General features: G+C 42.9%; 2 protein-coding genes across 6 annotated transcripts in view; one reads left to right on the top strand and one right to left on the bottom strand.

Moving 5' to 3' along the window:
* The window catches only part of SEC24D (SEC24 homolog D, COPII coat complex component), a 95,834-nt gene extending 93,720 nt beyond the window's left edge, over positions 1 to 2,114 (top strand). For all 5 annotated transcript variants that reach the window (XM_041398921.1, XM_041398923.1, XM_041398922.1 and 2 more), the window contains 2 exons: positions 110 to 199; positions 589 to 2,114. In XM_041398921.1, the coding sequence (XP_041254855.1) occupies positions 110 to 199; positions 589 to 729 (231 nt within the window). In that variant the 3' untranslated portion in view covers positions 730 to 2,114. The remainder of the gene's footprint in view (positions 1 to 109; positions 200 to 588) is intronic.
* Positions 2,115 to 4,765: 2,651 nt separating this feature from the next.
* On the bottom strand, positions 4,766 to 21,475 carry METTL14 (methyltransferase like 14). Its single transcript, XM_041398934.1, has 11 exons — positions 21,355 to 21,475; positions 21,150 to 21,238; positions 20,328 to 20,415; positions 16,267 to 16,347; positions 15,807 to 15,894; positions 13,368 to 13,458; positions 11,720 to 11,861; positions 10,316 to 10,408; positions 9,501 to 9,617; positions 7,093 to 7,303; positions 4,766 to 6,260 (listed from the first exon to the last, which is right to left on the bottom strand). The coding sequence occupies exons 1-11, from the start codon at positions 21,418 to 21,420 to the stop codon at positions 5,947 to 5,949; spliced, it is 1,380 nt and encodes a 459-aa protein (XP_041254868.1). The 5' UTR covers positions 21,421 to 21,475; the 3' UTR covers positions 4,766 to 5,946.
* Positions 21,476 to 22,780: the final 1,305 nt, after the last annotated feature.

Below are 22,780 nucleotides of genomic sequence, written 5' to 3'. Positions count from 1 at the left end.
AGTTTCCTGGTTTAGTATGAAATCCACAGTACCTTAGAATGTAACTATCAGCAGCTAGTCTGGGTTAGAGATGTGACCGGACTATAACAACCTGCTTTCCTTCTGACAGACATCCCTACCTAACCTGGACAATCCATTTTCTAAGAAACTGAAGCATATCCTGGAGCAAATCCAGAGCCAAAAGCCCCACACTATGAAGGTAATTGCTTTTTGCCTGAACTTCTTCTTCATACTTGTTCAAAGGAACATTCCAGGTTTTGCCAATACTTACCAGTGGCTGTAAGAGGTTTTTTAGGTATCGGGAGTCTTCCTGCACGTAAATGAGTTCCAGCATGATTTGTAGGCACAGGCATCTCCAATGTGCTTTATTCCAAATCAAAACTGATTTTCAAAGGTTTAAAAGGTAACCATTTTATTCTGCACTCTTCAATTCACTTAGTCTCTCCAGCTTCTGCAATGTGGAGATTTATTAGTTTTGAGGGTTTTCCCCACCTCAAGAGCATCCACTAAGAGACATAGGAAAACTGTGCTGCCGTCTAGTCTGACTACGTCCTAAATATTGCCTGTCTGTATCTCTTATCTTTCCAGCTGATGATAGTGAAGCAACGGGAGCAGCCAGAGATGCTTTTCCGCCAGTTCCTAGTAGAAGACAAGAGTATTTATGGAGGAGCCTCGTATGTGGATTTCCTTGTGTGCATTCACAAAGAGATCAGCCAGCTGCTCAGTTAAGGCAACTCAAGTAAAATGTTCAGTTCCTTTTTGCCTTTGCAGGAGGGACAGTTTTTGGTGCCTGAAGGCTGGCCCACAGCTCCACCAGCCCAGGCCTTCTGCTGCGCTTTCCTGACCCTTTTCTGTGCTCTTTTTGTACAGTTTCATTGGATCCATTTGAGTTTCATACTCCCCCTGAGTATTTTGCTTACTTCTTAAGCTGTAGAATAGGAAGTTCTGCACTCAGGTATTAATCTTCTGGGAGTCGTGACTCTCTACATGAATTGCCAGATTTCAGACTACCAATGCTTAAAAGCATATATGGTATACCTTTCTTTGAAGACAATTTAGAAAACTCTCAATTATTCCTTTTGCTAGTCATAAGTGGTACCAGAGCTGGGAAAGATGATCAGAACCTGTACAGAGGATGCAAAAAGACAAAACACTTCCACAGCCAGGGTTATCCAGGAGACAGCAATGCCTCAGTTTTATAACTGGACTTGAGTAAGTGTAACAACAACAGGGATCACAGGAGGAACAGTAATCAAACAATCCTTTTGCCACCTTTGGCAGATGATGTCACACTATTACGGTACAGTTCTGTCCACTTGGGGGCAGCAATTAGCTTAGCGTACTACTTAATTACATTTTCAAAATTGCGCAGGTTAGGCTTTATTTAGTACTTTTGCTAACTGGAATATTCCCAACACAACTCATAAAAACCTGTCCCTCAAAATTTCTGTGGCAGATCAGCTGTGAGACAGTTGACACATTAACCAAAGGTTATTTGTGGTGCTATAAAGCCTCTTGTTTAATACCAGTTCTATTACAGTGACCTCCTCTCCCGTGACTGATTTAATCAATGGTCACTGCTTTGAAAAACTAGCCTTTGCTAATACCAATATTGAAGGTAGTATTTGGAAAGCCAGAGCCTTTGGAATGGCTGTATACCTCAGATACTTCATCAGTCTCTCTGTCTCTGTAGGACCAAGGCCTCTGAATGTGAGATTTGAATTTTGCCAAGCTTGAAAAGCTATTATTAAATAAAATAGTGTTTCAAAGAAAGCCAAAAAACACTCAAAAGTAAGATTAAGCCTCAGTAAAGAAAAAAGTGCCTTTAAACATGTTAGTGTTGCTACTTATATTAATTATTTAATGTCCACAATAAGCAGTGAAAATGCATAGCTTTTTGGTTCAACAGCTTATGTATACAGTCATTCTTGTCATTGACCAAGAGCTCTTGAAATAAGTGGCTGTATTACAAGAGTCCTCAGCCTGAATTCAGCTGCCAAGACAAGCACTTTTTAGCTGTAGACAATACCCTGTAAAAAGTATTTGTTGCCATTTCATTTGTAAAATGACACCAGCAACATTTGTGTAAAGAAATAAGCAATTATTAAATATAATCTGTGTGTGTGTTTATTTCATACCTCCCAAGTTCTCCAAGGTTTTATGGCCATGGCATCCAGCAGTGAAGTACACTGTATGTCACCTTCTCCTATGGTGACTCTCAAGACAGGCAGCTTACATGGCCTCAGCATTTTCACTGTGTTTCTGCTGTTGTCAAATGGTGAGAAGACAAATCCAAGTGAAGGAAAGTGTCCCAAAGAGGGGTTATTCAGAACCAAGCTCAGGTAAGCCAAAGCTCTTCCTACTGGCAGAGCTACTGCAGCAGAGCTCTGGCCTGCCTGGGCAGTGTTAGCTACAGTAAGACACCACGGTGGAGAAAACAGCATGTGGTGACAGCAGGCATGACAGTGACAAGTGTCACTGCAAGTGCAGTGCTTGGCATCACCATAAACTGCAGGACTGGAGTATTTAACTCAGATTTACACAAATTAGGCCTTTTTTTTTCTCCTTTTTCATTGCTGCAGTAATTATAATCAAAATTACTTTCTGTTTCACAGAACTTGCCAACTGATTTCTTTTCAGCCCATGAAAATGACGCTGTTATGACAAGGATTAGTGCAGCTGTCTTCCACATTAACATTGAGCCCATTACATAGTTGCCATTTCTGTTAAAGCAATGAAGTTGCCACCAACTCAGTAATTTTGCAAGGAGAAAATACCATTTCTATTATATACAGAAAGTGGGTTCATTTGTCTCTCACTTTCACATTACTCAGTGTATCTTCATAAAGCCACAGGATTCAGAGATTTTTTCAATGCAATGGGTGTGAAATGTTCATGCGTCCTTTTTTGGAGTGCTGTCTGGATATTCAAATCTATAGCAGGGCATAGAAAACTAGCTGAGTATTCTAAAATTAATTCCACTACGTACTGCCAGTTAACTTCCATGATCATCTCAAAACTGCTCATTCAGGTTTGGCGCCTGAATTCCACTCCTCTAAACAAAGCATTCAGCACCTAAGAACACACACAACAAACTGGTGCTGGGGAAGAACCTCAACCCCCTGAGAGCATTGACTGCCAGCCTGCACAGCACACCAGCACTCCAGCCAGCTCCCTGCAACCACCAGTGCCAGAGAGTGCATGGAATTCCCCAGCTGATGGCTGATTTACACACAATGATCTACACCTGAGCGGGGTCTTCAGTTCCCTCTGAAGCCCAATGCTGACACATCCTGAGTACCTTGTCAGTGCAGGTGTTGAGTCCTTCACTGAATTCACAGGGTGTAAAAGAATCCGAGGACTCAAAGCCTGCTCCAGAATGGAAAGACGTGACAAGGTCTAGACCGGCAGCACAAATCAGACTGGAGACATTATGCATTTAATGCAAGTGGAAAGGAAGAAACTCATCAGGCTTTTTATCTTCCAGGAGAGCATGCTCAAATTAAGTCTTCATTTACTTGTGGCAAATGAAATGCTCATCAGCAGCTCAGTGATTCTGAGCCTTATCCTCTCCTTGCTCTGGAAGTGTTACAAGTGAGAAATTACTGACAACTGCTAATGGGAGGAAAAGCTTTTCATCTCTAGTCACCATTTCTATATGGTCCAAACCCCAGTGACTGCGAAAATGACCCAATTTTCTTCCTGTATAACGGGGTGTGTTGGACTGTGTCTCACCCCAGTACTTCCTAAGTCTCATGCCCATCCCCAGAGGGACACGGACCAAGATTTGGGAGTGCGCAGCCCTGCGCTACTGCCTTACCTGTACAGCCTTTGTCAGTCTGTCACTGCTGAAATTCCACCTTCAGATGAGCAGGGGCAGTGTTGTTCTCTATGAAGGACAAGTGCAGAGGTGAAGTTCCTTTAACCTCAATTAAAACATTCCATCAGCTGCTCATTAACAACATGGACATCAGACTTTGCTGGCAAAGGTGGCCCATCCAGACAGCTCTAATCTAACACTCACTGCAGCACTATTCATTTTTTTCCTTACAGTTATTGAGCTACTTCTGCTTTGATGGGAAGGACCAAGAAACCTCCATCACCTGCCACTACTTTCCTCAGTCAGTGAAGTCTTGAGCAGCGCCGCAAACTAAAACAGAAGCACCTCAGATCCAGTAGTTTTTGGCCCTCCTCTTCCCTTTAGACTAAGTCTATGTTAAGAGCAGCCCATTCACTGAACTACCAGTATTGGGCATGTAATTAAAAGGGGCAAATGGAAATTAACGTTTTCTACTCACTGGAAAATAAGAAAGTATTTTTCCCTGCCACAAAAGCAGTGGTCCTAAGGTAAAGTGTCTTTACTTTCCGAATACCAACATAATTAGGGCAAAAATCTCCAAAAAAAGGTGTCCCTACTAGGGCATTTACCTTCTTTCAGCTGTGCTCCATATAGCCCGTAGCAGACTTCACCAATGACCAGATAAACATCAACTTTAAAACTCCCCTTCCCAAATCCAGTAACTCTACAGGTGTGCACATATGACAGAGGAAGAAACAAGCTGTAAACAACAGGCACTTCCCATTGGCACTATGGCAATCCCATGCTGAACATGACCAAAGCCAGGGAGTTCCCCAGCCCATCAAAATCTTCAAAATCAAAAGAACAGTTCCCATCTACAACAGCACAGAGGAAACCACGTAGCAATTCCAAAACCTCAAGGACAACAAAGACACAAAATATTAAGGAAGATATTTAAACATCAGCTTTGATAAACATGTTTAATAATCCACTACTTTACAGGACAGTTATTTAAAAGCTGGGCTTCAGGAGAAACATTCAGACTTAAACACCAGTTTTCCAAAACGCACACCTAAGACCTTGAGACATCAAAAGCCGGGTTTGTCCAGCCTACCAAGAGCTGCACAAGAAGCTCAGAGTTTGGTTTTGCTAAAAACGGACACTGTACATAGGGAAGGGGTCACTTTCTTTCCACACTGAGCTGCATCAGCAACAGCCATTCTCAAATGTGTGCAACACCCGCAGGCAAAGGCAGCACTCAGTTCTGTCAGCGTTCCCTGTTTCAGGGATCGCACACTCACACCACCTCCCGGGTGCAATCCTCCCTCCAGCCAGGTCTCTGGGACCGCTCTGCAGTGACACTGCTCTTCCCTCCCAAGGAACAAGGTGTTACAGACACACACTGGGGGGAAACCCCCACTCAAGGAGCAGCCCAGACATGTGCACAACTCCTGGGCTGCACGTAAATGCACAACTCGGTGCTTTCCACGAAGGACAACACACAGCTGCACAGAATTACCACTCTCCCCACTACTGACACAGCAGGTGAGTGCATATACACCACAAATTAAAAATTAACCTTTTCCTATTCCCAGGAATAATTTGGGAAGTTTAAACCAAATAAGAAAAAATAGAATTCTATTTATTTCATTTGCTCCTTCGTTTCAGAGAAGTTAAAATAGGTGTCAATACAGACACAGCACTTTTTCTCCCAGAGGACAGCAAGTCTGCTGTGGCCATGCAATTCAGAGCTGCATTTCGTGCCCGCTCCATCATATTAATGCAAATCAGTCCAAACCCAAACCTCCAACAATGGAGATGGAATCCATGTTTTGGAGAAAATGAAGTTGAAAAAGAAGTCTCCACCTTGCAAGGTTCATAAAGAGGAGAGCAAGGGGTCATTTCCATCCTACCCGTGATGTGAAGGGCTGGTGCTCTCTGCTCTGAGCTCAGTGCTGCCCGTGCAGGACATGGCCAGGTGAGGGGCTGTGCCAGACTGCAAGGCCGACTGTCTGGAACGGCGTGCACCAAAAACAATTGTAAAAGTCATATAGCTTGAGTCCCCAGAGGAATTCACTGTAGGAAAAACAAGACTACAGGAAAGATTCCCACACAAGGCGTAGGCAGGGGAAGCATCCATCACCTCTTCAGCGGGTGGGGAAGCCCCCTCGATGGGTCCCTCCACGGCCCCCTCTGAATCCACCCCGCTCACTGCGGAAGTTGGTTCTGTTCCTCTCCCTGCCCCTTTCTCCCCGTCCTGCCGAAGTCCCTCCTCTTCCTCCTCCCCTGGGAGCACCCCCACCCCGGTCGGACTTGGACTTGGGCGGCGGGGACTTGGGCCGCAGCCTCTCGATCTCCTCGGTGCAGCCGGTCAGGTGGGAATTGGGAGCCGTGAAATAGGAGGAATACGTTTCCGCGTTGAAGTTGCTGTTTGTGAGGGTGGGTCCCACCGTCAGCCAACCTCGGGAACAAAACCACAGTCAGCAGAAGCAACAACAAACTTCAGGCTTCAAGGCCACAGTGGAACTTCTCCCAGTAAATGAACACTCAAGTGACAGGGAGAAACACTCACCTACACATCAGCGGCACTGAACAGAATGAAAAGTCACCTCTAGAGTTGCTGCACAGTTGAGATTTCAGTTGGGTATTTCTAAGGGTTTTTTTTTTTTTTTCTTTAATTTTTTATTACACATGGCTGTGGCAACATTCACACTGTGCTTTCACAAACCCCCACCCCTTCTTCTTGTCCTTACACCGCAACAGTGTTTTTAAAAAATACTCAAGTACCTGACTGTGAGACACTGACAGACAGAATCCCCTGGTAGCTGCACTGAAGGAAAACCTGAACAATGTGTCCTGATCCATGTATTTCTTGCATTTTGCCTCATGCCAGATGCAGCACCCACAGTAAGATACTGCGACTTCAGACACAGGCAACAGCACTAAGCTCATAGGGGTTGAAAACCAGTTGGAGAAAGAAATCACTTTTCTGAGAAGCGTAAACATATGGGAGAAAAGGAATCTCAACGGGATTTTGTCATGCTCACTGATGAATTAAACACATGGATAGGCAAAAATATTGGTTAAAAAAAATCTCTCTTCTGGAAAAATTATAGAAATGAGAGTTCCCATAAATTTTATAAATCTCTCAGTTCTGTGGCTGACAGGTCTTCACATACACCAAAAATCTATTCCCTTCAGATCTGCTATCTGACCTGTGACATACATCTGGAAACCTCTTTGGGACCCTGAAATGAATTTCACTGTTTGACCAAAAACAACATAGCAGTTACCTGGTCGAATTGTGCTGTCTCTCCCAAAGAGGTGAAGCCGCCGTCGCCCAAGGCAGAAGTGCTCAATGATGTGAAAAATCTCCACAGGTTTCTCTATGTTGCCAATTTCAGGCTCCTCGGTGATGATGAGGTCGATGTCAACGTTGGCGTGGATGAAGTCTCCGTCGGTGCTGCGGCGCACGGTGCCCTTGATGCCCATGAGGCAGTGCTCCTGCAGACACACAGAGCTGTCACGTGTCACACCTACTGCTGTGCCAAGCGAGCACAAGGGACAGCAAGGACAGTTCTAAGCACATTCCACTCCTACAGGAGAGAAAAGTCTGAAACAAGAACTAGAGCAGAAAAGCTGGAGCCACCAAAGGAGCCAGCTGAGAACAAAGCAGAGCAGTACTTTAAGCTGAAGCTTGATAAACTACACCATGAGGTGGTAAAACTCAAATCAAAAGTCTGCTACGTGGACTTCTTCAATTACAGAACTTTAGGCTGGAGAGACTGAGAAATCTCCACAAGGCAAAAGAGAAAAACGTGATGGCAAGAGCAAGGAATGGTTATTAATTATGATTAATACCTGTCTTAGCATTCTGATCCTAACTTTATTCATATAATAACTTTAAAAGTTTTCAGTCTTGAAACAGGCAGTGGAAATAATATGTACTTTTTCATACTGTACCTCTATTTATAAAGTGACCCTCAGAATTCCCCTCAAATTCCTTTCTAGAAGATATTTCTGCATAAAACCCCACAACCACTATCACATCTCAGGCAGCTCATCAGCATTAGAAGTGTTCTTGAGCTGTAACATGCATTGTTTTCCTTCCTTCTACAACACTGCAGACCAATGTAAGTGAGTGATATGTGGCACCCATGAATGAGGATTGTTCCAGGATGAAAAGAGGCTCCTACAGACTCATTTCAGAGCTCTGTTTCTGAGAATATAAATCTTGGATGAGCGATGTTCCCCAGGATCAAATGCTCTGACTCACTAAGTGCCACCAGATGGCTCAGGAAACAGTCACAAACAAGAGCACGTAATCATTCCTGAATTTTGGAAAGGGTTTGTAGAATTAGTGGGTAAACATGAAAGGCACAACATCAGACCTGTCAAATCTATGCAGATGGTATTGCACTCATGCAACAAGGGTTTGGACCTAGAATGTACCCAAGTGAAAGGCAGAATACTGCAAAGCAAACCACCCACCAAGCCAAGCCTCCTCAGTCTAGTCCTTAGGAGAACTATCCCAAACCTTTTACTTCCATACCACACGGCGTGTCACTCACAAATACTGGGATTCTCTGACAGGTGACACAGCACCGAGCACCCTTGGAGAGATGCCTCAGCCAAAGAGAACAGAACATCTGCTGCGCTAAGCACTGGCAAACACAGCTTGCAACAGGGTTTGTTTAGTCAGAGCAAACTCACTCCATTTTCAGTGTTTATCACAAACAGTGACCTCAGCTCAACTCTTGCTTGATAAACACAGGAATTCCCCCATACCAGAAACTATTTTTCTGTGCTAAACAAATTCCCCTCAAATCCTCCTATGTTAGTTTTAACCTTGCCCTCATGAGCAAACTGAAGATATTTGCAATACTGTATGCAATAAACACACAATATTTATAATTATAAATATTTATAACTAATACAACACACTTTCAAACAAACTTCAGATTAATGTAAATGCAAGTCAAAGAAAGATTCCAGATATCCTAAAGGAAAGTTTACACTCCTAACAATGGCCAATTTGAGACAGACTTGAGGACGTTTAATGCTAATGATGATGAATGAATGAGGAAGGAGTCCTGAGGTTCACTGACAACTTGAAATGAATAAATTGTCAATCAGTTCTCCGTACTCAGTACAACTTCCAGTTACACTCACATATACACAAACTAATTATTTATGAGTCCCATTTACATTTCTCTAAATTTCTAGCCAATAGATATCTGAGTCACAAACCAGAACACTTTTTTTTCTCTGCACCTCCTTCAATACACATCCCCCACAAAGCATCTTCAAAAAAAAGTTTGGTTTAGAGCAAGCTGACCCATTCTATCGTTTTGCTGTACAATCACCTCCAGGAAGGCAGGAGGTGCTTTGGTTCCCCCAGACTTGTCTCTGGTCCAAGCTGTGGGCTCACACCTTGTGTGCATTTAGAACCAACAGTCGATCTTCTGCAGTTATTTTTTGTTAATAGATTCAGTTAAAATCTCCAGATTTAGAAGACTTCTTTTGACATTGACTTTAGTCAAACTCTATTGCTATGTTTAGTTCCACAAAATGTACTTTGCAGAACAGAACTTGGAAGTCCTCCTGCTGGCTTTCTCACAAGCCTGTCACCAACACCGGCTGTGTCATCAGCACAGAGAGACAGAATGGAAACAGAGGAGGAATGGAGCCAATCCTTTACCTTGGTTCTCTGGAAGACAGCCTTGGGGTCTAGAGTCTTGGTCTTGCCAGGGTTGTTCTTATTTGTTTTAATCCAGCAGATGTCCTCACATCTTCTGTAACCCCATTTGCGCAGACACTAAATGTTATAAACAAAACGGTTCACACTGCACAAAAACATCAAGTGACCTGAACTGAACACTCACTCAGGCCCTTGACTTTTCTTATTCAAGGACTGTCCAGCTACTACAAACCTGGCTATGACCAAACCCAGTCTATCTGGCCAACCTGAGACTGAAAAACAGCCAAAGCAAAGAGATCAGTAATCACAGGCTGCCCTTAAACAGTTGTCTGTGAATTGTTTTCATGGAAAGCACTGCTTGAACTAAATAAAGAATGTTTCCGCACTGCAGGAGCCAATTGGGAATTCTTTGTGCAGCATCTCCAGCACAAGTAGTGTTTCCCTGACATGCAGAAAGATGACAGTTGTATCTCAATTTATAAAACAGTCGGACCTTTCTCCTAGCATGAACTTTTATGGCAGAAAACTACTGAGACTTCTGTCAAAAAATTGTAACTTGGCAACCTGCTCCTCTGTCAACACACATACATCCAAACCATGACCCCAAGGAATTATGCTTCCTCACATAGTCAGTGGTTCAGCTGGACATTTACAGTATCTAAACAGTTAATGCCATTTAAAATCACATATCCTCTAACACAGTAACAAAACATCCCTCAGTAGTTAGGGCTGAGAATTCTATACAGGGAAAAGTCAAAGATAAAAATAAACTCTTAAGCCTGTCCCTGATAAATTGAATTAAAACATCATCTTACCACTCGGCCGAGATCCAGACCCTCGCCCGAGCCGCACCACAGAAACACAAATGACCTTGGGGCTGCAATTTCTTCAATTTCCAATTTCATGATCTAGTAATAATAAGTGCAATAAAAGCATTTCTGAATTAAATACAAATCACCAGTTGCATCAGGAAGAATACTAACTCTTGAAGCATTGTCACAGAAACCATCAGGAAGCACAGCTGGGGGCTACCCAAGGGAAGCAGGGAAATAATTCCTTGTTTTGCTTTGCTTGTGTGCATGGCTTTTACTTTTCCCATTAAACTGTCTTTGTCTCAAGGTTTGAGTTTTACCCTTTCAATTCTCTCCCTGATCCCACTGGTGGGGGAGTGAGTGAGTAGCTGCCTGGGCCTGGGCTGCTGGCTGGGATGAAACAATCACAAACAGAAATTCTACTTGCATAAGAAATTCTAGACTTAAAAGACCCACACATAAAAGACCTACACAACCCACATGGTCTCCTCCTCAAACCTCGGCTTTGTTTTATCATTCCACTGGCAGCAAAAATATTTAATACAGAAGCAACAGTACTCTGTTTCTTTTCCTCTCTGTAAGCACTTACATGAAGGTTGTGAAGACGTTCTAAAAATCTCAGCTTAATTCCTATCACTAAATAGGAATAGACATTCTCTCCATTTTCACTTTCAGGAAAAGCAGCCAGAATTTATGAGAACAGTGGTTCAACAATGGCAAATGAGTAACATTCAAGATGAAATAACTTCGGATGCAAAGCATCTGTTAGTCATCACAAGTTGAAAGGATTCATCTCTAACTTGCTAACACATCAAATCAAGCTTCATTCAATGCCATTCCGAGGAAAAATAATGCAGTAGGGGCCATTCTAGGAGGATGTAACTCCACACTAGGAAGATGAGTCCTGCCTCCCACACTCCAGTTTTTCTGTTAGGATGGAATGTTTTTTCCCTGGGCAGCACTGCTAGGCACCATTTTTGAATAAATACAAGAGAAAGACTTCCACAAGTGAGGTTTATCTATTTTGTTAAGTTTCTAGGGATTATTACTGGCTTGACCATCAAAATTTCCTACCCAACCAATAGTTGGAGAATGGAGGAATGTCAGTAAAGCAAACTAACCTGCACTTTTTACCAGAAGACCAGCATATTAAAATGCATGCCTTAATAATCTCAGGAATTTCAAGAAACAAGGGAATCTTTTCAATGGACATTCAGTATTTCAACAGTCAAAAATCAAAGAGAAAGCCCAGTGAAGGTAAGGGCAGAGAGAAAACCCACTATTACTAGGTTTACATTTTCAGCCAGGCTCAGAGAGAACAAAAAGTTGTATTTACTAAATCAAACCCTGAAACTATTTGCTTAAACAAATGTATAAAATGTTCTTCACAGCAAAACAGGTACTTACGTCATCCCAGGTCCAGCATTTTTCATTGGCAGTAATGCCAGTCTCTCGGTAATATTCTTCCAATGGTGGCTCCAGGAGAATCACATCAAATTTGGACTTCAGTTCCCTAATATCAAAGGCTTCCAAGTCTGCTTGCAAATACCTGTTTAAACAGAAGATGCCAGACTGCATCAGACAAGGTGCAACAGTGGCCTGAGGACTACTCTCCACACAGCACTTCTGTGCAGCCAGTTAAGAGCAGGGTCTCCTGGGTGGGTTGTACATCTCAAATGCTCTAAATCCAGAGGAGATCCATTACACATCCTCACTTAATCGAGGCTGGATGCTATTGTATTGTGGTTTTTAAGTAGCCTTAACAAACAGCTTTTAGGCTTCTAACTTAGCAAGCAGGAAACACATGCCCGCGGAGACTGTACAACAATACCTAGGTGCACACTCACTGCACTTTCTGTATACCCATGGACTATAATAGGAGGAAACAGAAACATTTAAGAAACAACCACTCACTGCCTGGCTAACTGGAAAAGTGGCATATTTTTAGAATTATTCCAAAGATCCTAAATACTGGAAACATTGTTACCTTTTATAGTATAGATGTATTTCTCTATTCCTGTACCAAGCAAAATTCCCCCCCTGCCCCCACCACTGATTCTATTAAGTACATACTCACACACACTCTTTATGACTCTCCTTCATACCTGCACACCACTCACTGCTCTATCACTACCAAAAAATGACACTGCCCTCCTCTAAATTCCTTAAACTTCAGTAAAGCTGATCAATAGACCACCACTTTCCCCTTCCCAAAAAGTGTGTGGAAAAGATTCCATGTGTACTTGGTGTTGAAGGCAGCATTTGATTACTGGTTTTCCCCCTTTTTTACTTTATGACCAAAACACATGCCTAGCTTGAAAGAGCAGGTTGAGTTTGCAGTTTGCACTCAGTTGCTCAGACAACTATTTCATAAGGTTTTCTGTGACTACCATTAAATAAGGTGGATTTTTGTGGTACAGATCAAGACTACTGCACATGACAAGCATAATATGGTTAAGTTCAGAGAGGTCTGAATCCCTGGAGTAACACACTGCACTCTGAGGCTGTGTCTGACATTCAGCAAAAACAAGGACAAATGACTTTCAGTCAGCCTAAACATTTTTGTCTTCAACTCCAAAATAACATGTGATTGATGGACACTGAGATAATAGCTGAACACTGTACAAAAACCAGCTGCTACAAGAAAAGCTAAGGTTATATTAAGAGGCAATTTTTTTAAAGCTCTTCTTGTTATCATAAACCACATGATAACGTGAGATTCACCACCGCACGATAGTCTCTTAGTTCCCAAATTAAAGCCTGCAGCCAAATCAGTTGACAATTTGGTCTTATAAAATCAAAGCTTTAGAGACGATAAATAATCACACACTGGAAAGAAAATCTGGTTTATACACCGTATTAAACATCTAGATTAAACTAAAAACAAACACCAGAGTGATCTTAGTCTTCTATGCTTCAGTTGATTCATTTGTACACACAAACAGAAAGAGAAAATGTAAATTCTAAGCAGGTGCTGAAGATAGAGATTTGCAAAGCAGACAGCTAACTTCAAACAGGTCTGGAGAAGAAAGGCATTTTCCACAAGAACACTTACATGGGAGGAGTGTTAGATTTAGATATCAGCTCATCCTTCAATCTGATGAGCTCTCTAAGTTTTGGATATTCTTCAAACCTATCTGCTAAGCCTAAGAAGAAGAAAACACGAAGTTAACAACTACTTAACAGAGTAAATCTCTATCAATTAAGCATTGTCCAGTATTCTGAATAGGTGCAAATGTTAATACTTAGCCTCATTTTAATTTTTGTTAGAACAAAGCAAACCCTTTAAAGCAGTTTTTCGTTCAGTACTTGACAAAAGCCTCCTGCCCTCACCCAGCTCATCAGGGCTGTTACTGATGCAGTGCCGATGCTCTGATCTTCTCTAGAACACTACAGTGGATCAGGAATTCACGATTCCCGTTACCAGAAGGAAACAACCTTTCATTTAAACTGAAAGTGCCAGGATGATGAAAGAAGTTATTTTGGTTTTCCCCCTTCCATAAATTTCTATTAAGATCTAATTAACATTAATGCACAGCACAGTCTGTGTAATCTTTGACAACTGTTTCCAAATGGCACCTGGGGTGTGGCTGGTTCCCTCACACTGACATTTGGTGCTGTGGTGGCAGTATGAAGACCTGAAGACACGTTCCTACATTTAGCTTTATGACGCCAATTTTCCAACCTTTCATGCGCACAGAATGGAATGGAGAGAACACTCATCCTCATTAGATCTTTTGCAGCAAATGTTGCAAAAAGGAAAATATACTTTGAAGTGTATTTCGTTCTCCCTTATAGACAATGGGTTTGCTACTGCCAGCAGCAGGTTCAGCATAAACCAACAGGGTGCCATTCCTGCTTCCCAAGCAGTATCACTTCAGCTTAAGTAGGAGTCATTTAAAAGGCTTCAGCTTCATGTTCATTTAAAAGTACGACTTGGAATGGTACTAATAAACTGGGGGGGAAAACCTCACCCAACCCCACGAACCCTTAATCTCTCTCCTTATTTTAATTCGAACTTCTTAAGTCCCAATCCTAGGAATGCAATGACAAAAGTGAAGTTCTCCGTACCTAACCTTTATTATCTCTTGCCACTCGTGCATGAGACACCCAAAAATTATTTTCATCCTTTGCCTTACATATGTAACAGCTTAAAGCTACTGCTGTGTTCTCCTGATTTCCACTGTGCTGCTTCCAGCCCTTGTGAGTCCAATACCCCTGGGCAGCAGCAGCTCAGCAATAGATACAAAACAATTTTCAATCAAAAACCCTCAGACTAACCAAATGCAGACCCACAGGTCTCTCCCTCTTTTCCAACAGCAACATCAAAAAGATGCAGCTGGGTGTTCTCTTGGAACCACTTGTTTTCCTTTGGGCCACGTGCACTAACACGTAGCACCTCAGCAGAGTTGTGATCATGGTGTAGAAAATGTGTGCTCACCAATGTACAGCTTGACACAGCTCAGCCCTGTTAAAGCTCTGGCCCTGCTGCTGTGTTCATCTCCACACCAACACCTGCCTGTTTGTCCTGTCCCTTCCCCATCTGTTACACAGCAGAGCAGTCATGGCACACAACACGGGCTGCTGTTTCTCCATACTCATTTCCAAGAAGAGTGCAGAACTGCCTCAAGTACATAACGGTGAAGGCCAAGTGCTTTTGAAATAAAGATCTAATTGAGTCAAAACAGCCCATTTTTTCAAAAAAAATCCAGATGTACTTCACAGAACTATTCACAAAATATAGAGAAGAATAAACTAAAAGCCTCTGAAGGCAAATCAAACTGCTTTGGGCTGCCATTTAAAAACAGAACCCCCTTGCCTTGGCAATCTTACACTTGATAAAATACAGAGAGCTGTTGCATAAAACTGCAGAGGGAGATGTTCTCTCCTTTTAAAAACCAAATGCCAGGAACCTATTCTGGGAAACAGGACCAAACCGTGCCTCAATTTTAGCAAGTTTAAGTTCAGGCCCAGTGCAGCATCATTTCAGTAGTAACTTATGTCTAGATATATGTAAACTTGAAAAGCAACATCCTCTACACCTGGGCATTCTAATGAGCTGTCAGCAGTTACCTAATTTAGCTGAGAAACATTATCCATATTGCTTCCTGACTTAAATGTCATTATTTCCCATACTTTACATGCTTAAGAGGCAATACAGCCCAGTACACAGCTGAACTGTAACTTCCAGAGGTTTCAAGATCTCCTCATTAAACTCATCTACTTTCTGGAATCAAAATAGCTTAGGTTGGGGAAAAAAAAAAAACTAAACCAAACTTCCTGGTGAAATACTTTCAAGTAAAACCAAGGGTAAGACCAGCCTTGGTAAAAATGGCCTCCTAAGTAACTGAAAATAAACCATTCATGTAGATGCCTACACTGATATGTATGCACACTGAGACAGAAAAACTAGGAAGAGTAACAAAAGGGGAAGAAAAAGAAGTGCTATTGAATCAAATGACTCATCTTCAAACAGTTCCTGGCTATGACATACCAACATCTCTGATGAAGTTCTGGGGTCTGTGTCCTGTATCCACAAAGTGCTGGCAGTAATCGTTGTGTGGATTTAAGCTCTGAGTGCCCTGGAGAATAGGAAGAAGTTCAGCGAGAGCAACAGGAGATAACTGGACATACACAGACGCATTGTACGTGTTAGTCTGACAAATGAGAAAGGAGCAGATTATCTTTTCAACATGCCTTTATAACTTCCACTGGTCAAGACCATCATTTTAGTTCCAAACCAGGCCCACCATTCCTGCAGCCCATTGTGAGGTGCCTTGGAATAATGCAAACACCAGGTACAGTCAGATCTGTCACAGGCAACTTCTGTACCTGTGAGTTCCAACCAACTACTTCAGCCTTTAAAGCTGTATTTCAGATCCCATCAGTTGCAGAAACAGTTTAAGACAACTAGGCCAGCTTTGACTACACTTGTAACTACAAAAGCAGCTCACCTTAAGAAAGGTACTGGAATCTTTGTAAATCTCTTCTTCATAGGGCAGGTTTTCTTCATCTTGCTGCAGCTCTACTTCATCCTTGGAAATAAAGCAGGTATTACAAGTGTGCACACAAGATCAAGCTGTTTCTGTCCTTTCCTTAAGAAGCAGATTCTAAGGAGAAGTGGCAGATCCAGCTCCACTGTTCAAGTGGGAAAAAGAAATTACCTGTTCCCCAAAATGTCTGCACCTCTCTCACTAGCAAGGAGAGCATTACTGGGAAAGGCCTCTGAAAGAAGGAAAAACTAAGAGCTCCTTCACTTGCAGCCCCTGACAGTACTTTACAAGGTGTAGAACTTTTACATTTTTGTCCCACAAAACTTTTATTCCTTGGACTGAAAGTGTATGTTTCGTTGACGTTCTTCTGTAGCAGAACTTCTGAGTATTTATATCCACACAGTCATCTCTTATTTCCCAGCCTTAGCAAAGTCCACACTTTGAAGAAACAGCTCATGGTACAAGTCAGTATTTCCTCTGGACTGTCCTTAAATGTAACTATAACATTTCTCTTCTCTAGCCCCAGAATTTACATTAAAACTATCTAGAGAGCCACCAGCTGTTCATTCAACAGATTTCTGGGATTCAGAGATCTGTTAGACCGACGTACTTTGAACACCAACACAGAACTCAGAGAGAACAGAAAATCAAGAGAGACTCACTTCACATCACTTTCTGCCTTCCCAAGGATTCTGGATCAACCCAGTATTACAGATTTACAGAACACAGAAGTAGAACTGAAGAACTAATAAATTGATAACATCTGCTATATTATTACAGCTGTATTTACTCCATAAGCTGTCTGAATGCAGAATAAACATTAAGTGCTGTCCCTCCCAATTTTGATCCCCCTAAATGCTGAAATCTACATGTAAGCTTCTGTTATTTCCAAAGTGGAGCTTTCAACTGACTTCTGAAATGCCTGATGTGATAAATAGGTCACAGCATCCCCTTTCCTATTCAGGTGATGAACTTAAGAGATATACAGTCTTTTTGCTTGTCTGTTTAACCAGATCAAAGAAAAGACTACAATCAGGAACAGCAGGTGTGTTTGCAAGGAAAAGAAATGCACAGGCAAGCAGCTGCAAGTGTTATTCAGGCCAAAAAAAAAAGCTGAAAGCTTGAGTTTTACTAAAAACGGCTTATGCCATCATAAATTACACCTGTTGCCCTCTTTCATCTTTCTCTAAATCTTGTCCTTTTGCTGATAAGTTAGATACCCGAGTGATCCCAGGTCTCTTTACGCCTTTGTAAGTAGTTTTAAAAGAGTCTTGTGGCCACAAACAAAAGCCCACACCAGCAACTTTCAAAGGGAAAGGACACAGCCACAGCAGAGACAGAATGACACCAGCAGTAACACAAGACACTAGGTTCTTGTACATTAATTAGCTGTGCTTTCCAAAGCATCTGCTATAGCATTGCTGAGTTAGGGGAACAGAAACACTCCACAATATCCACACATCGCTTGTTTCAAATGACTGGAGATACCATGATTCAACCAAGTAAGCTTTCTTCCGTCTCCACAACAATGGCATGGAAGCATCCCAAGCCCACAGGCCTCTGCTCGCACAGAGTAGAACAGGGAAGTCTCAAATTAGGCTGGAGACAGCAAAACAGAACCACAAGTGGTTTTGCACTCCACACACCAGACACTCAAACAGGTTCAAACAATGGAGTGAAATCACCTGGGGCAGGCGACAGGTGGAACTGCACTCACAGGTCCCAGAGGATGGTGAAAAGACTCTAATCCCATTATATCTCACTTCCAAATACAGACCAGGGAGCTCAACTAACCTTGGGACAACTGTTACAATTCCACAAGAAAGGAGTCTTTTAGGAGCACTCCAAAACCACAGCTGAACTTTCTGACTTTAAAATATCCATTATTCATTTTTCCAATAGTGCATCTCTTCCCTATAGTGCACCCACTTCCCAAGGCTGGCAAGGCAGAGCCAGGCTCCAACACCAGAGACAAGCTGCCAGACTAGAGTCAGTGCTGCCCTTTGTTCTCACATCAGCCTGAGCCTTATGAAGAATCACCACTATAAATTCACACTTAGTGTTGTAGTTCGTTTGGGGGGGGGGGGGGGCCCCCTGGGGTGTCCCTGGAGGGCCCCCTAGGCTGTGAGCTGGCTGGCAGCAGCAGGCAGGCAAGGAGACTCCACACGGCTTCTGAGGGTGCTGATTAGATGACAGCTTATTAGGGGTCCCATCCCTGGGAACAGCATGGTTACTGAGGGGGAACGGGGAAGGAGGGGGAGCCTAGGGGAGGGAAGGGGCAAGAGGGGGTGAAGGCTAAGAGAGGGAAAAAGGCTAAAAAGGCGACTGGTCTCACTAGCACAGCTTAAGAGGGGAATTGAAGTGGGCGCTGAATCAGACTTGGGCCAATGGGATTGCAGATACAGGAGGGTTCAGGGCAGGACCACAGGCTTAGAATGTACCATACATTTCGGAGGGGTGAGACAGAGCATACCATTTAAATTAAATGAAATACTACAACTTAGTTTACAAAAAAACCAAAAATAGACACACAGAAATTTTTAAAAATCCACCAAAATTAAAACACATTGCTTTTTTTCCTTTTCTTGCATCAGATGTTCCTACATGGCTGAGAAAAGTAAAATACTTCACCTTTTATCTCAGAAACTGCTCTCACACAGGTTTGAGGGTACATTCATTTCCACCAAATCTGAAGCCAGGGCACAAACATTTTAAATCATTTCAGAAGACTTACCTGATCCCATCACATAGAACCCAACACTGCAAGTCAGGGGTATAGACACAAGTCCCTTCACATCAGAAACACCGCTGATTTTCCGAACAAAACTGGCAAACTTGCAAAACTTGTCCACAACACTTCTAGTTAAGTCTATTATTGCTTTTGTCTAAGTTGCATTAAACACAATACAATAGGGCTTGACACCTAAGGATCCAGATTTTTGTACAAGTTCGTATTACAAGACTAAATTTAAGCAGGATCAGAGAGCTCAGGGAAATGGAGATGGAATTTTACTGTTCTTATCTCCTTGCCAATAGGGAATTAGCAATGCCTGCAGGAAACAGCTGATGACTCCACAATAGATGTTCTACTCTGGGGTTTCAAGTTCAAGAGAATAGCAGACACTGAACTATTTCATAAATACACTGACACTGATTTGATTTAACCACAGAAACAAGGTTATTAGGACATGGAAAAAAGGGAGGAGGACATACACTGCAACCAGATCCCAAACCAAATCATAAAGACAGCTGTATCATAATCATGTCTTTGTTTAAGCTCTTTCTATCTCTTATCTTGGCCAAAACATCACATGAGGAGAAAACTGTCACATAGCTTTGGGATGAGCATTTGAAAAGTGAAGGGCATGAGAGTTTGACACTTCAATGACCATGGAGGCATGGAGGAATTTTGGTTTGTTTTTTTTTAACCAAACTCCTCCTGGATATTTTGGACACTTAAAGAACATCCTGAACCAAGACTCTTACTTCCAATTCCCTTAGGATCCCTTGTTTCTTCTACTCATCCAGAACTGCATCCCTTAGCACTGCACAGATGGGCCAGAAGACACCCTCAGCCTCCCTTGTCTCATCCCATGGCCTGTGCCTGCTGCTAACTGCACAACTTTTCTTTTGAAATTCTGGTCAAGATTCTTTCTGTTTCCCCAAGCACGCACACATTTTACTGCTTCCTCCCACAGCCAGCCATGGCTCAGCGCTGTTCCCTGTGGGCACTTACTCCTAGGCCTGCCTCCTCCTAGGAGCAGCACTCATTAAGCCTCTACACATTGAGGTTTGGTGAGCGCACAGCTCAATGCACCCATGTCAACCTGAGGTGAACCACCTAGCATCTATGTCCTCTCTCTTACACTTCTGCAGTGGAAGGCATCAAGGGAGATGCCACTGTGGAACATACATATTAAAGGATGTGTACACATCACATTTATTTTAATATGCACACAAATTTTCTAAGTACCTCAGGGACACACCACCAGAGAAAAGTAACTTTTTCCTCTTTTTCTTACCTTATATTCTTCAATCTCTTCCTCATCAGCTTCTCCCTCATCTGGATATTTACGTTTTGCATTTGGTGCAGAAGTATCGTAAGCAGCCCTATGAAGAGACAAAAATCCTCATAAGAAAGTTTCTGTCTCCAAAGAAGTGTTCAGGAATCTTTGATAAGATGCCTTGTCTGCATGTTACAAACTTGAAACTACTTCAAAACATCATACATGAAAAGCTATTCCTTTCTCAGTATATTTCAGTTCAGCACAACTTATTAAGACTAAAACTCTTGAAAAGACTAATTCCCTTGCCTTTCTCATTTTTCTGCTCTCAAAAGTACAGCTTATTTTAACCAATGCAGTGTATCTACAGAATTAAGCTCATTCCCTTCCATTTCTCATTCTTCTGTTCTAAAAGGTACATCTTGTTTTACCCCAAAACAGTTTGTCAACAAAATATAGCCTGTTCACACACACAGAATTGATCAGCAGTAGATGCTCTGCCCTAGATATACCTGTAGTTTCATGAGAACTTTCAAACTGAACTGCCCTGGACTGTGCTTAGGAAAAGCATGAACGCTCTGGGACCCAAGTAGACGGCCCATTCTAAATTCAGATCTCAGTTTCTTACACAGTAGCTTTTTTCACACCAGAAACAAAAGTCAGCCTGTATTTCCAATCTGCTCTTAGAAGGGAATAACTACACCCTACTCGTCTTAGTCACGGCTCTGATTTGACTAATTACTGAATTTCCTTTCACCGAGTGCAATCCCATGGCACTTGCCGGGCCTGTTCTCCCATGGAGCCCCCAGTTTTGCACAGCCACCGCCCTCCGATACCGACCTGCAGGTCTCCCTGGTTTCCGCGATCTCCCGCTGCTCATCCTTGCTGTTGAGCACGGCGCCGATGCTGTCCGCGTTCTCGGCCCCCAGCTGCACAGCGGGAAACAGAAAGTCACGCCGCGGCCAGCCCAGCCCCGGCCCGCACACGGCCCGCGGGCCGCCCCAGGCCCTCGCCCCCGCGGTGCCCCGGCTGCTCCCGGCCGTACCTGCTGCGCCAGGAGCTGCCGGCGGAGCTTCTGCCGCTCGCGGATCTCCTGCAGGCGGCTGTTCATGGCCCGCACCGGCCCCGCGCTGCCGCGCTCCCGCCGCCGCCGTCGTCACTTCCCGCCCGCGCGTCACTTCCTTGCCGAGCAATTCCCGCAGGGAAATGCCGGTGCCAGCACACCGCCCGTTTCCGTGTGGTGCTGGCGATGTTCGGGTGTAGATGTCAAGTCCGCGTTCACTCAGCCGCTGCAGTGCACGGCCCACCCCTGAGGCGACACCCGGCTCAGGCCGTGCCGCAGCTGGGACCACTTAAGCAGCTGGTCGGTTTTTCTAAAGCACATCCTTTGTATCCAATTCCAATATCCAGCGTGGTTATTCGTAGGTTGACTTTCGTGTTTTGCTTCATCTTCTGATCCTTTAGAAACTTCCGCTGTGAGGGAAGAGAATCTTTGAAGCTCTTTTCATCTGACTTTTGGTATCTTTCCCGCTTCCTGCTGTCTCCCCTCTCCTCTGTACTATCTGTCTGGGAATGTATCTATTCCATATTTCATGCTGACTTTCTGAAAATGATTCAGAATGCAGTGAAGAATAAAGGCGGAAATAAAGGCCTGCAATAAATACCAGTCCCTACCGTCTCACAAAAGGAAACTTAACAAAAGAATAAAGAAACATTACAAATTATCCCACAGTTATAATTAATGCTGATGTTTGCTCTCCTGACACGGACCAATTCCCACAATTGCCAGACCCAGCGATGTGGACGGCAAGAGCTGAGAAGTGACACTCGGGTCCCTGCTACACACAGCACGCTGCTCCTCTGCTGGTTTCTGAGTGCCAGATAATGACACACTTTAGTGACACAAGATGTTATTATCCTTTCTTGATTGTGTGAATATTCTCCTTTTTCTATATTGTGTACATGACAATGACATTATGAATGTCACATGGTCACACTGAAAACTGAGAAAGATGCGTGAAGAGAAGGAAATTAAAGAAGTCCAGACTAATACAAAAAAAACCCATTTGCAGGTACTCACATTTCTCAGTGATAAAATATCCTAGAAATATGAGGGAGCTTTTGAAATGTTAAAACACTACAATACCAAAAGTTGTTTTTTTTTTATTTCCTTAGGGAATACATTACTAGTTATACTGTCCTATCCATGGGAATGTTATGGGGAAAGTAGCTGTCTCGTGCTACTGCACACTGCTCTGATATTGTTGGCTGTAATGAATACAGTAAAAGTCTCTGTGCAGTAACAAAATCACTTCCTCCTGGATGTGATCTGATGAGGTTTGTGGGAGCCTGCACTCCATTTTTAGAACTGGTTGCTAAGATGAGCTGATCTCTACAAACATTAATGGCTATGAAGATGTTGTGCTGTATACATGCACTCTTTCAAAACAAACAAGTTGTATTTTTGCAAA

The sequence above is a fragment of the Onychostruthus taczanowskii genome, unplaced genomic scaffold (genome assembly GCF_017590055.1).
Source record: "Onychostruthus taczanowskii isolate IOZ18803 unplaced genomic scaffold, ASM1759005v1 scaffold150, whole genome shotgun sequence".
Taxonomy (NCBI): domain Eukaryota; kingdom Metazoa; phylum Chordata; class Aves; order Passeriformes; family Passeridae; genus Onychostruthus; species Onychostruthus taczanowskii.
Note: the sequence above shows the minus strand (reverse complement) of the source record. Positions and strands in the feature narration are given on the sequence as shown.

Excerpts from the sequence above, each read along its gene's own strand:
- METTL14 (XM_041398934.1), bottom strand. The coding sequence starts at position 21,420 with ATGAACAGCCGCCTGCAGGAGATCCGCGAGCGGCAGAAGCTCCGCCGG. Across the intron at positions 20,416-21,149 it reads GAAACCAGGGAGACCTGCAG|GGCTGCTTACGATACTTCTG; the intron begins GTCGGTATCGGA and ends GTCTCTTCATAG. Across the intron at positions 15,895-16,266 it reads ATTCCAGTACCTTTCTTAAG|GGCACTCAGAGCTTAAATCC; the intron begins GTGAGCTGCTTT and ends CCTATTCTCCAG.